Raw genomic sequence first — 14,726 nt, 5'->3', positions numbered from 1 at the left:
TTACTGTCCTTAACCAGTGGTTCTTTATGGGTATAAATTAAATAATAGGAATTAAACCTCCTAGGAATAAGAATAAAAATGATTTAAAGTTGTATAAAACTACCACTGTGGGGGGTTTTACTGTACAGCTGTTTAACACTCTAAGTTATGAGTATGTTCATTGGATCTCTACTGTCACTTATACCTTCTCATTCGACGTGCACACACACACTAAGGCTCTCAGTTGTTCCATTTTGAAGAGAAGAAAACCCATAATTCATTATTTGAAAGATTATTTAAAAAAAAAAGCAAGATTAAAACCATGGCCTTTTTCACTTGTAATGTTGCAAGCCCCAGTGTTCTGCCAGTTGGAAAACATTGTCCTTTGCTATCGTTGAGGGTTTGGAATTTTTAGGTAATCCTCTAGAACTTTGTTATGGTGTGAATTTATAATTAAGGCTGTATCCAGATATAGTAAAGCCCCTTAAAAGTGTGGTTAACCCACTTTATTTTTATTTTGAGCTAAAAATGTTTAACTTTTGTTGAGTGATTTAGGGAATAAATTACAAAATTTGTAGTATCATATAAAACTTTCTCTGTTGTAGAGGTCTGGCCCTAATTTGTACAGTGCTGCAAAGATATTTAATACATATTTATTAAACAAAGAAAATAAAGTATTACTTAAGAATAGACTTCTTGACAGTAGTTTTCAAGAAACCTCATTTATAGTATTGGGCATCAGAAGGGTGATTTTCCAAAGAGAGACGAGAAAGGTCATTATATGTTCTTCTATCCAGATTTTCCTTGGTTTCGGCTAAGCCAGATACATGAGAGTGGATAATTCTAGCTAAATCATACTTTGTACACACTTGATATTCCCTGAGTCCACAGTGGCCCTACTGTAGGGGGCTGATGTGTGGGAGGTTGACACGGAGCCAGATCTGGGTCTCCTGGTGCCAGAGCTGTTATTCCATGTTTAGGGTACTCAAATGTGACAAAGCTTTATGCTGGCATTGCTGTGCTGTCATGGAGGGCATCAGTCATCGGCTTTTCTCAAGTGGACGTTATAATCCTGCTCACAAACCTAACAAACGTATATTAGGAAGGTTTGGTATATTTTCAAAAAAATGTATTTCTCTTTTTATTATTGTATTAGGATAATCCCACCATATACCAGTTTCAGGATGCCTGATACATTTGAGGTATTATTCTTATTTTTAGCTACTTGATAGAGTAATTCTGTACAGAAGAAAGACCAAGTTAATGGTTAATGAGATAAGTAACTGATAGATGGTATCTCTTGGCAAAGTTCAGAATTAGAGTTCAATTTAAGTGGCGTAATTTTCTGTGGAAATTAAACTTAAACTTTATTTTAAGGGATTTATTCCTTTTAAAGTAGTTTACATGTGTTAATTAATTTAGTTCTTACAATAACTGTGTAATAATCATCTCTATTTTGGAGTGGAGAAAAATAAAAACTTTTGACATTAAGCCCAACAGTGATTAAATTCCTTAATTTTTATTTTAATTCTAGTATATCTTAGGTTTACTGTCCTTAACCAGCGATTCTTTGTGCATATAAATTTTTGGTTATTGGTTACTTCAAGAATGTTTTATTTCAATGTTTTCCATAACACCTGCACTCTCTATTCCAACTTTATATACATGTGTTTATTCTGAGGGGAACTATAGTTCACATAGTTGCTTTTTAGTCACAATTTTATCAAGAAAGTAATATAAATAGTGTGTTTCAATCATGGACAGTAGGTATATGTGTATCTGTGTGGTGCTTGTACTTTTAAGTATTTATGGAGTGTAAGAGTATAATAGTAGCTCTACATAGTAACAGTCATTGTGTGTTTTTTAACCTTTCTAAGATTTCATTTCTGTACAAACGAGCATTGTGAAATTATTATGGCCAAAATACCAGTGTTTGTCTTTCACTCAATTTATCTGCACTTCATAAAAATGCTTAAATATTACTTCATCATCCTTAAGTTTGCTTTTCACTATGGGAAATCTATGAACTAATTCTTGAATATTTATGAAGTAATCCTGATTTTTGCAGGTGTTGTAAGCCCTTAGGAGTATTTACCTTAATTTGGAACAGGATTCTCTATTTTTTGCTTGGTTTTTCATTTTTGAAAACCAAGTTACAGTAAAGCCATCTATTTATAATCCTTTTGAATCCTTCTGCAGTAGTTTGGTTAGGCATATGTGCTCTCATAGTTCACGACATCCTGATTGAAATGCTCAGGGAATTATTTTACAGACAATGTATATCACTGTGTATTTGTTATGTATCCCTGCAATAAAATTTCTACTTTATAGAATGCTTGGGTAGGATCAGCAGTCTTAATTAATAAAAAGAGAAGTAATAAAAATACTTTTTCTTGACTTTTTTGTTGTTGTCGAGGGAAGTTATTTTATAGTGTCAGTTTACTTGTATGAAAGTTGTCCATCTCTAAAAGAACCAGTATAAGATCAATAATTCAAAATACTTTGTAGTATGTTCATGGTGGTATGATCATGGTGATAAGCTACCAACCGATAATTGAACAAGACGGAGCTTGTTAGTCTTAAGTGTTTTAAGTTCTCCTTAAGCAGACTTGTGCCTATAAAATTATTTGCCTCAGAATGATTAGAGCAGACGTTTGGGTGATAGTGATCCTGTGGGATGCTACCAGACCTGTCTCTCAAAGTAGGGTCAGCATGCTGTGGACCAACAACATCAGCGTTGCTGGGATGCAGTTAGATGTACAGTCTTGACCAATCCCACATTACTCCATCAGAACCTGCATTTAAACAGATTCTCCAGATGATGTGTATGCACATTAAAGTTTGAGAAGCCCTCCTGTGGAAGACATAAGACTTGGCATCTGGACAAGTAACACATACTTCTCTATCTGTGGTTGCAAGGATATAAAGATTCAGGAATTTGTTCTTAGAATAATGAAACAACTGTTTACTTTAAAAGTATGTTTCTCTTTAGGAATACCTATCTTTTCTGTAATAAAATGTGTCTAGTGCATTTCTTTACTTTGATACTTTTATCTACCAAAGAAGATAAAGTTGACTTTGTCCGTCCCAAACGAGCCAACACGGTTATTGTTAAATCCTTCCTAAGGTAGTGGCATCCTCTGGATTTGCATGAAACTGAATCTTGAGTAAAGGAGATGGAAGAGTGAGGCCCTGCCATTAGAATGGCATGGCATGCATCATCACTTACTCGGCTTGTTTTTGTGACAAGGATTGTAGACATAATTTATTTCCTTCTACTTAATGAATAAGTATGTCTCGAATGTGTGCTGTGTACAAAATGAAACAGAGTGGATCAGCCCTTTCCTCAGAGAGTTTACAGTCAGATTAGGGAATTATCCTTGAAAGTCAGGCAACCTGCCACCAGTAGGAACTGTGGTATTCTGGGGTATGGCCATGTGGATCCATTGGCAAGACTTCTCCCAGCTGTGATTAAAAGGGAGAGTAGGAATATAGTACGCATTTCAGTCAGACAAACTTTTCCATCAAAGTAAGTACTGGTCATACTATATCAGTATACTTAAGGGGAGTTAGAATTTAGAGCAAGAACCAAAGAAATATAAATGTCTATGAGGTGTGATCAAAACATATAGTGAATGTTTAAATTTAAAAAAAAATTATTACAGTAAAAGACACATTGTCATTAATACACCTCAGAATACTTCCCCTCGCCTCAAACACATGTATCCCATCGTTTTTGCCACTTTCTGAAGCAGTTCTGGAAGTCCTCTTTCGTAAGTGTCTTTACTTCATCCTCCATCATGACAACGCTCTGTGTCACACATCGCTTCTGGTACAATAATTTCTGTCAAATAGAAGCATTACAGTGTGTCCTTATCCACCTTATTCACTGGATCTGGCACCGTGCGACTTCTGGCTCTTCCCAAGTAAAAGTGGTTCAGGACATAGAGGCAGCCACAGCAGCACAACTAAAGACACTCATGAAAGAGGACTTCCAGAACTGCTTCAGAAAGTGGCAAGAACGATGGGATAAGTGTGTTGGAAGTGAGGGGGGAGTATTTTGAGGGTGATTAATGGCAATGTGTCTTTTACTGTAATAATTTTTTTATTTTATTTAAACATTCACCGTATTGCTTGAGCATACCTCATAGATGTACTTTCTCCTAACAGACTTAATGTACTATTTAGGAAGAATCTTCTTCTTTTTTTTTTTTTCCTTTGCATTCTGTTTCCATTATTTCAAAACTCCCTTTAATGTTGCTCAACCTCTGAGATGGCCCTAGGTGCTTATTGACTTCTGGGGATTGTCTTAGCATGGCACTTCAAAACTTTTTAGCCAGTGACCCCTCAGTGCAAGTGAGACACAGAAACACAAAGATGCCTCTTAGGAACATACAGTTTTCTGCCACGCAATTGGCAAGCATACTGATATAGCAGAGAAAGGGGCTTGCCATAAATTTTCTTACAAGCAAGGAATTATTAAAGAAAATTATAGCATAGTATACTTTGACATTGTAAATACTATTCTTTTCACTTATTGTGCCAACTATATTACTTACTTTTAGAAACTTGTGTATAATATTTTTAAAATTCTAATAGTGGCGTTTATTGACTCTCTTATGCCACAGAGCTTTTCCTCTACAAAAGCTCAATCATGAACTTAATTCTTGAGAATAAGAAGGCACTTTGACATACTGTAATTTATATTAAATTGTTTTCCCTCCTCCCTTAGAAAGGCATGTTAGTTAGGCTTATTATTAGAGAAAAGCTTTTATTCAGGGTTTTTCAGTGGAAAATACATTTTGATTTGAAAAGGATTTAAATGACAACTTGAAAATAGATAATTTTAAGAGACTGCTGAATGTTCCACTTAAGGATCAGCTCAGGTTTTATGTCATGGTTGTACTGGAAAGTACTATGTCGTCATATCAGCTTGCCACCCACCGTGCTTAGTGAGTGCTCATGGCACTTTTGCTCTGTAGGAGAACGACTCAGGCACTTTGGACACAGTGGGCGCTGTGGTTGTGGACCATGAAGGGAATGTTGCTGCTGCTGTCTCCAGTGGAGGCTTGGCCTTGAAACATCCGGGGAGAGTTGGGCAGGTAAGTAATTACGGGGTTTTTAAATGGCTTTTCAGGTTAAAACATGGAATTTTCTCACTCACAGTTTTTAAACCGTAGATGTTTTCTTCTTTAGAAAAAAAATAAATGATGTCATTGTTCTTTAACATTCATGTAGTATAAATCATCAATCAAATGCCTTTTCAAGATCCTTCCTTAAAAAAAAAAAGAAACACCTATTTCATAGTAATAGGGTTCTGTCTGATGTTTAAAATTGGTAATCCTGTGTTTTACTATTTTCAACAGAGTGGGTCTGACCTGGGCAGTCAGTGGACATTTAATAAATGTGTGTTGATTTCCATTTTCTTTCTTTGTAAATGTCATTTTCTTTAAGAAGCAAGCACTACCTGACTATATTGCTGCTTGCTTTTTAGGTGGGAAATAATTTTTAGGTGGGAAAAAAATACGTTTTGTATTTCTTCCCTTCAAGGGACATATTGACCCTCTAAATAAATAAGCATTGCAACTATTGTATAGACTAACCAGTATTTCAGGTCACCAACACATGATACCACTAAAAAAATCTAGATTTAAGAAAGGTCTAATTTATGAGCAACTGACTTATTCCCAGTTCTCTGGCACATCTTTTTCTCCCCATCCCACCTTCAACCTTTAGGCCTATACTGAGAATGAAATTCAACACTCCATTTGATCTAGTAAGCTTTCTGAGTATAAACCAAGTTGGCACATTACTTATGGGCTTGGTAAATATTTGTTGAGTGAACAAATGAATTGGATACCCTCGTGGAGTCTGTTAAAGTAGTTGCAAGGGGTGTGTTTAAGCTCAGTGTTTGGATCTCGTGTTACATATGGAGCACTGCTTGGCTGCTCTTTGCACTTTGCCTCTCATGTTTGAGAAGAGTTGGAGTCACAGTTGCTTTGGACACGGTAGTTAGTGAATGCTTGATGCAGAGTGATCTGATTCATGGAGGACATCTTTGCAAAGCCCCACGTGTCTTTTCCTAATCTGTCTTTTATTGTGGACAAGCCACTTATAGTCCTGTGGGGGGAAAGGGAAGGGAAGAATAATTAATTTTGTGTAACTCTTTGTCTACTGTACAAGTGGATTTATGGAGAATGATTGCAAAATATATATACAATGCTTTGAACTCATTATAAAAAGCCTTTGTCTGGTCATGGTATTTTTCCACATTATAAGTTCATATGTATTTGTCAAGTTTGGAATAAGAAAACCAAAGTTGGCATATCAGATTTGGATGCCTTGGTGGAGATGGAGAGAGAAAAGCCAGCAGAGCCACCTTCATTGGATTGCAATTACCATGATTTTCTCACTGTTTTTTGTTTGTTTTGGTTAGGGAAATAGCAACAACAGAACCAAGGATAGTTCTGGACTACGTTAGCAGGATATTACATTGAACAATCTTGAAGCTGTTCTGCCACTGCACAGCAGACTATCCTGGAAAAAGAAATACTTACATATTTGTTTGCTCCACTTGGCTAGTTTATGAATACCCAGTTTGTGAGAACTGAAAAATCAGGAAAGGGTGTGGAGGAGAGGCGTCAAAGTACTTACAGGAAAATACAGTTGATTAATTGGATTATATTGCTGGATAAGGAGATACAATAATCCTGGAAATATGTAAGCATCAAAAGAGAGGTAAAAAAAGCTGTTCTTGACCATCAGGACAAAATGTAACAAATACACAAGCAAATTATTTTTAAAAAGCAAAAACTTTTTTTAATGTGCCCAAAATAGATACTTTTATTAAATATGTTTAAATGTACAAATGAACTATTTAAAAATTTTAGCGTATTACCCTGCTCTAGATACATACAGTTCAGATGGTGAAATGGCAACTTGAGTTAGAACTTATTTGCTTCTTTAGCTTACCATGATAAATAAATGCTTATTTAAATAAATGCTTATTTATCATGGTAAACTAACGAAGCAAATAAGAATTTAAACTGAGACATGAGAACAGAATTATTATATTCCAGCCCCTTCTATACCCCACTCTACCCACATATAAATAGGCAGTTGAGGTTAGTGGTTAAGAGTATGGACTTTGGATTCAGATAACCTTTATTTTAATCGCACCTCGCCATTCACCTGTCTCCCTACTATGGACAAGTTATTCAACATCCTTAAGCTCTATTTTCCACAACTGTAGCTTTGTGGGGTAAAGAGCTACCTCACAAAGTTCTAGAATATTAAATGACATACATACTGCATTTAAATTACTTATCATAGTCCCTCATAATAACAACTATAGCTATTGTTTATTAATTGTTTGCTATGTGCAGCAGGTGTGTTAATTCACATGATGCTACAAAACTATGAGATGGGTGTTTTTATTATCTGCATTTTATAAAAGAGGAAACTAAGACCCAGAGAAGATTAAATAATAATAATAAATACCATTTATATGACCTACTTTTACTGCATGATAATAGCTTTAATAAAATTTTACTACTAAAAATAAGGAAGTGCTTTTGTTGTTGCTGTTTTTTAAGGCCTGCCTAAAGTTATTATATTTTATCCAAAGAAATGGATGAGAGACAATGTCTGATTCTTCTTTTATCTTACCTAGCACTATCTCAGCTCAGCCAATTTCAGAAGGTTAAAAAGTTAAGACAACGTCAGGTCATCAAATTGAGGACAGGTAGCATAAAGGGAATTTGCTTAGAAGAAATGAGTAAGAACAAATGTTCTTTCTTTTCTAGAAAGAGATGACCTCCACTGGGTTTCTAAGAGGTATCCTTATGGCCTTATTTACTACGTTTTGCGTGCGTGCTCCTGGTTAAGATATTTGTGGGGAATAGAAAGGATAGTAGGCTAATGTCCAGCATTTTCAATGAAGGAAGAATGGACCCTTCTACCGAGGTCGCAGGTTCTCTAAGGCTTTGGCTGACCCAGCATCTGTCCCAGGTAGTAACCAATTGAATGGCTTATCCAACAAGTCTGCCAGTTTTATTAGGAAATTCATGTGTCGAATCCCTTCTGTAGGGTTTTCAGTTGCCATTCTGACCCAGCAGTTTTATGTATTTAGAAAGCATAGTGTTTTCAAAGGCAATAATGTATTTTCTACTGTCTGTCATATTGGGAGTGTTATGTTCAGTTCTTGGTTTTACTTTTAAGAAGGCTATTGTGACAACTGGGAATGGTAACTGTGGGTCACACAAACATGGGAGACTTCATCTCCAATTTTAGCATAAAGGGAATTTGCTTGGATTTTGTATTATTTCTCAAGGAGGATGATTGAGAGAGCGAGAAAGAGAAAGAGAGAGAGGGAGAGAATTTCAAAATCTTGAGGAGCAGTTCACAAATCTTAGGATCCTTTGAATGAGAAAACAACACTGGGGTACTGGGATAGCTGTTTAAAAAATTCAGAGGAATTTAGAGGGAAGTTCAAATTTTTCCAGAGAGTAGAACCATTACTAATGGATAGAAGTTATAATAAAGCAGTCATTCCTTATGCGATCTATGGAAGAACTTTCCACCAATGGGAATTGTCCAAAACGGGGATATGTTCCCATATGATGAGGTAGTGAGCTTCTCAGTGTCAGAAGTACCTGGAATATTTCATGGGGATTCCTGCTCTGGTTAGAATATTGGAACAAATGAATTCTGAAGTCCTTGTAAAAAAGAATAGAATTATTATAGAAAGCTGAAGTCCATCTGGTCACTATTCCCAGTCTTCGCTTCTTCCTCCACTCCTCAAAAGTATTTTATGGGAATATCTTTTTCCTCCATCAGTCATACTGAATAGAATGTATTGTGGTTCTCTCTCTCTCTCTCTCTCTCTCTCTCTCTCTCTCTCTGAATTAATTTAATTCTTTTTTAAAATTTTTCAGTGAATTCCACATATTGCTATGCTGATGTTTATTCATTTCCTTACCAATTGACATTTACGTTGTTTTTAGTTTTTCATTCTCACCAAACATGTGGTGATGAACATTATTAAGCATACCTCCTTGGATTTCTCTGTCTAAGGGTTTTTCTAACTCTGCTTCTAAGGAGTAGCAAATTGTCAGTTGTGATTCCCTTCCCAAAGTCAGAGAAGTCATGGTGAATATTGAAGAGATGAATCCAGACATTCTGGATAACATTAATCGGAAACAAAATTGGAATGATTGACATATTCTTTTATAAAACCATAGTAGCTTGTGTTCCTTGTTGTGTTTCAGACATATAAATCTGTTCCACCACCTCACAAAGTGATTAGCTTGAACAGGCCTTTCTGCCTCCTTTCTTTACATCTGGCAGAATCTAGCGCAGTGGAGAGCATAGTGATCTTAAAGGGCCGTTCCTATTTTGTCGCCCCAAGGGAGGCATGGAAAAGGCCTTCCCGCAGAGGGTTTCCCAGAGGATGACAGGAGGACCACCTGCATCCCGTCTCCCTGGGCCCTGGGTAATGTAGCCTATTCCTGTGCCAGCCCCCAGACCACTGAATCAATATCTGGGAACAAAGGTTCCTGTCACCAGTTTCTCAGGTAATTTGACAGACACCTAGTTTGAGAACTACTATTTTAAGGCAACCACAAGGATTTCAAGAGGCCAGAAGAGCAGCTAGCTGACAAATTACAATATGGGGAAGATTTTCCAGGGAAGGAAAAATTACATTGATAAGACTAAGAAACTTTCTTTTACTATTTTCTAAAAAATTTTAGACTAGTACAATAGCTGAAAATACAGTTTTAATAGTGTTAGAACCGTTGTTTGTGTAGGTTTTATATAACCTCGGATATTATTGCCTAGTTGATACAGATCATTATTAAATTTATTAGATGGGTACGATTTTGTCTTCTGTTGAAAGCTAGTAATTACATATAATGTTTCTGAAATGTTATATTTGTCTATTTTATTTTTTTCCAGGCTGCTCTTTATGGATGTGGCTGCTGGGCTGAAAATACTGGAGCTCATAATCCCTACTCCACAGCTGTGAGTACCTCAGGTATTTGCTGCTTTCATGACCATTTTTCATAACTTCAACCTTGTAGGTCATTTAATGATTGAAAACTTTTTATGTAAACATAAAGCATGTTCTAAGACACTGCATAGATAGGATTATTGGTAAAAGATCTTTGATACTTGGGAGCTTTTAAGGATTGTTTCAAAATGTAAGTATCACAGTGTGAATGCTTTCCCAACATTTTCAGCACAACCCTGGAGTTAACTATTCCTTAATAATATTTTTTACAGATTTTTGTCTCTAATGACTCATGATAGTGCCAAATTTAGATCACAAATGATATAAAAGTGGCAAGGCATTTCAAAAACTCAGAGATAATATTTTGAGTAAAATGTTGACATAAAACTTACAAGGTGTATTTTGAAATGTATAGTTTATGACATCCAATCCTCTAACGACACTTTTAAAAAATGTACATCTTCTTTTTGTACCTGTATTAGGAAAGTCATTATCATTTACAAATGAGTGTATGTGTGTGTGCGCGCGCGCGCATGTGCGCTGGGGGTTGAATTTTAATGGGCAGAATAGTTGTTGTTTAGATCAAAGTTTTCATATGCTTGTGCCAGATGTACTTGAAGCTTTTTCTTTTAATGTGGTGATATGCATGGTTGACAAAATAATATTGGTTTACTGTGTTATCTATTAAGTTACAGTCCTAGGCCTTTCTCCCCATATCCTCAGGCTTTATTAGTAGGGAAGATGGATATGGCTGCCTTTCCTTCCTTTCTCCCTTCAGTTTCTTGCGACATTGGTTTCTGTCCCACCACACTAACAAACCACCCAATCCAGTGGCCTTTTTATCCTGGTAACTCTTGACTCTTTCTGTGATCTCTGATGTACCAGTAAGCAGTTATTTTCTTTCTGTCTGCAGCGTAGATCCTGGAACTCTTGGTTTTTTGTGCTTCTCTGACTTGCTCCATCTTGGCCTTCTTCATAGACTCTTCCCGTGGCAAACAACCACAGATACAGGCCTCTGCTGTCTTTTCTTTATCTTACCATATGCTTTCACGTGATTTCAGCAGTTATCTCTTAGGGTATTGGCTTCCTTGTCTAGCTCTACTCTAGACTTTGCCCTTGATGCCCACGTGAGTCCTTCCCTATTTCCTGTTGGACATGTCCCTGTGGGTGTCATGTAGAGTCAAATTCAGCAGACTCAATAAAACACCTTGTTTCTCATTCCCACCCCTTGGCCGTCTTTGTCCTGAATTCTCTATCTTTGTTATTGCCATCACTATCCTATTCTTTGCTCAGACTTGAAATCTTAGTACCATTCTTATATTTTTATTTCTTTCTATTTCTGCTGACCTGACTCTGTCATTTCAGATCCGTATTCTCCCTGCCTATTGTAGCAGCCTCTTGAACTAGATCCATTCCTCCTATCAGTGGGAAAATAAGACTGGGAGCCATTAACCTATCAGGTGAAGTCCCAACGAATTAATGTTGGATCTATACCATAGTAATATAATTGGCAAGAAGTTGTTTTTCAGTATTTTTTTAAAATTTGTGTAAGAGTTTATTTGAACCAAACTGATGACAATTACTGGGAAGCAAGATCTCAGATGCTTTTCAGTCTTTTATTTTTGAAGGGATGAGAATAATGTTAATTTTTAATGTAATATTGGTAGACATGGAAATCTTTACACATGATGTTTAGGAATTAGCTTGTGCCCAAATTAGGTATGGCCCTATATCTGTGGAAAATTGTGGTATTTGAGTAAACCAAAGTCTAAAATAGATAATTCATTGTTTTATATTTATCTTCTCAAAGACATATCAGTTGGTATCATGTATTGTTTCAGTTTTATTGTTGGTCAATATGTTGTTCAGTGAGTTCATTTGTTGTTGTTTAAATGTTACTCTCATGTATAGATGTTAGGAGACCTGGATTCTACTATAAGCTGAAATCCTGAGAGCTTGCCTGACTGTGTCACTTTGGAAAAGACACTCAGTTACCTTGGGATGTCCACCACCCTTGTTTCTTAAATTGGTGATGTGGAAGTTGTAATAACGACACACTTAATGGATTTGATTCTGTTGATTAGAATGCAATGTGTGGGTAAAGCTAAAATTGTAAAATTAAGGTCTTTCTCCCTTCCCCTTGGGTATTTCCTCCTTTGCCCACCTTGTATCCATTGAAGATAGTTTTGTATGACTAAAGATAACTTTAGGCTTACTTGGATGCCCAGCTTTCCATGTTATATTCTTCCCAAGTTAAAGGACTAACCATCATCAGCCCACAGAACCTGAAGATATTAGAGCAAGTCTCTAGTTCCTTTCATTTGTGGGACTTTGTGTAATCACCCTTGTTTCTTCTGGGTCTGATGCTATGAGGTTGACAATGGAAACACATGGCAGAGTTGGGTGACCAAATCAGAAGATAGGTGGAGCACAGAATTTTACAATTGTTTGGACAAAGTGAAAAAGACTTGTGCCTTAGGCTGTTGCAGAAAGTCCGGAGACCTGGACTACATTTTGGGTTTATAGTCTTGGAAGGTGATAATTGAAAGGCAGAAGGAAGATAGTTATGGTAAGGGTAGGACTCTTCTAAGGCCAGACAGGATATGGTCATTAGCCTGAGGGATAAACTCCAGCATCTTGTTCTCATCACTGTGTGGGAAGTAATGAGTAGGGAGTAGGAAGAGGATAGGGTGGTAGGAGCTGACCTTGCAAACTCTGACTAATGTTCTGGCATCACAGAAATTTGCCTAGATAGGGAGGGAGCAGAGTAGATACCTGGGTCTTTGTTCAGACTCTTTCATTCATTGGTTGTGACCCTGGCAAAGGGTTATTTGCAAAACAGGAATACATTTACCTTAATCTTTATGAGGATTGAATGAGTTGACACATGACAGGCACTTCTTGGCCCAGAGTAGTGCCTCAATAATTACATTAGTTGAGTTGAAGTCACCGTCTTTTATAAGATGCACCATTATTTTAAAAAATATTAGTTGATTCTTATTTTTTTTTTTTTACCATAGTAAGAACTCTTAACATGAGATCTACCATACCAAAAATATTTTTTTTTTTTGCCATTTTAACCATTAAAAAAAAAAAATAGAGTTGGCATGCAATGTTGTATTAGTTTCAGGTGTATAACATAATGATTTGACATTTATATACCATACGAAGTGATCACCCTGATAAGTCTAGTTAACCATCTGTCCTTGTACAAACTTATTACACTATTACTGACTATATTCGTTATGCTGTACGTTATATCCTCATGACTTATTTATTATATAACTGGAAGTTTGTATCTCTTAATCCCCTTCACCCTTTCCATCCATCCCCCTAGCACCTCCCCTCTGGCAACCATCAGTTTGTTCTCCTCTGTGTCTGTGGATCTGTTTCTGTTATGTTTTGTTTGTTCTTTGTTTTGTTTTTTAGATTCCACATGTAAGTGAAATCATAAGGTATTTGTCTTTCTCTATCCGTCTTATTTCACCTAGCATAATACCATCTAGGTCCATCCATGTTGTCGCAAATGGCAAGATTTCATTTTGCTTTTATGGCTGAATAATATTCCATTGTGTATATATACCACATCTTCTTTATCCATTCATTTATCGATAGAGCACCTAGATTGCTTCCATATCTTGGCTATTGTAAATGACACTGCACTGAACACAGGGGTGCATGTATTTTTTCCAATCAGTGTTTTTGTTTTCTTCAGATATATACCCAGACGTGGAATTGCTGTGTCATATAGTAGTTCTATTTTTAATTTTTTGAGGAATCGCCATAATGTGTTCCATAGTGGGTGCACAAGCCCCACTGAAGGCTTCCTTTTTTTTCACATCCTTGCCAACACCTGTTATTTCTTGTCTTCTTGATAATAGCCATTTAGACAAATATTTGGTAATACCTCGTGCTTTTGACTTGCATTTCCCTGATGATAGTGATGTTGAACATCTTTTCATGTGTCTGTTGGCCATCTGTAGTCTTCTTTGGAGAAATGTCTTTTCAGGTCCTCTGCCCATTTTTTAATTGGATTGTTTGTTTTTCTGAGACTGAATTGTAGGAGTTCTTTATTTTTTTGGATGTTAACCCCTTATTGGATATATAATTTGCGAGTACAGTCATATGCTGCATAACAACATTCAGTCAATGACGGACCGCATATACAGTGATAAACCATATAGCTTAGGTGTGTATAGTAGGCTGTACCATCTCGTTTTGTGTAAGTACATCTGTGAGGTTCACACAATGACGAAATCACTTAACAACACAGTTTTTAGAATGTATTTCCGTCATTAAATGGCATATGACTGTATCATCTCCTATTTAATAGGTTGCATTTCCATTTTGTTGATGGTTTCCTTCTCTGTGCAAAACCTTTTTAGTTTGATGTGGTTCCATTTGTTTATTTTTGCTTTTGTTGCCCTTGCCTGAGGTGATATACCCAAAAAATATTGCTAAGACCAATGTTAAAGAGTTTACAGCCTATGTTTTCTTCTAGAAGTTTTATGGTTTCAGGTCTTACATTTAAGTGTTTAGTCTATTTTGAGTTTATTTTTGTACGTAGTGTAAGAAAGTGGTCTAGTTGCACTTTTTTTGCATATACCTGTCCAGTTTTCCCAACACCATTTTTTGATGAGACTGCTCTTTCCCTATTGTATATTCTTGCTTTCTTTGTTGTAGTTTAAATGATCATCTAAGCATGGGTTTATTTCTGGGCTCTGTATTTTGTTCC

At 36.3% G+C, this 14,726-nt stretch overlaps 1 protein-coding gene across 9 annotated transcripts in view; it reads left to right on the top strand.

Annotated features, from left to right (window-relative positions):
• Window positions 1-14,726, top strand: part of TASP1 (taspase 1) — a 251,926-nt gene that overhangs the window by 102,166 nt on the left and 135,034 nt on the right. For 7 of the 9 annotated variants that reach the window (XM_019752061.2, XM_019752055.2, XM_074318355.1 and 4 more), the window contains 2 exons: window positions 4,962-5,081; window positions 9,937-10,015. In XM_019752061.2, coding sequence (XP_019607620.1) covers window positions 4,962-5,081; window positions 9,937-10,015 — 199 coding nt within the window. The remainder of the gene's footprint in view (window positions 1-4,961; window positions 5,082-9,936; window positions 10,016-14,726) is intronic. The other 2 variants (XR_002139222.2, XM_019752062.2) reach the window with 2 other exon arrangements.

Source organism: Rhinolophus sinicus, linkage group LG13, assembly GCF_036562045.2.
Source record: "Rhinolophus sinicus isolate RSC01 linkage group LG13, ASM3656204v1, whole genome shotgun sequence".
Lineage (NCBI taxonomy): Eukaryota > Metazoa > Chordata > Mammalia > Chiroptera > Rhinolophidae > Rhinolophus > Rhinolophus sinicus.
This window is presented reverse-complemented; position numbering and strand designations above follow the sequence as displayed.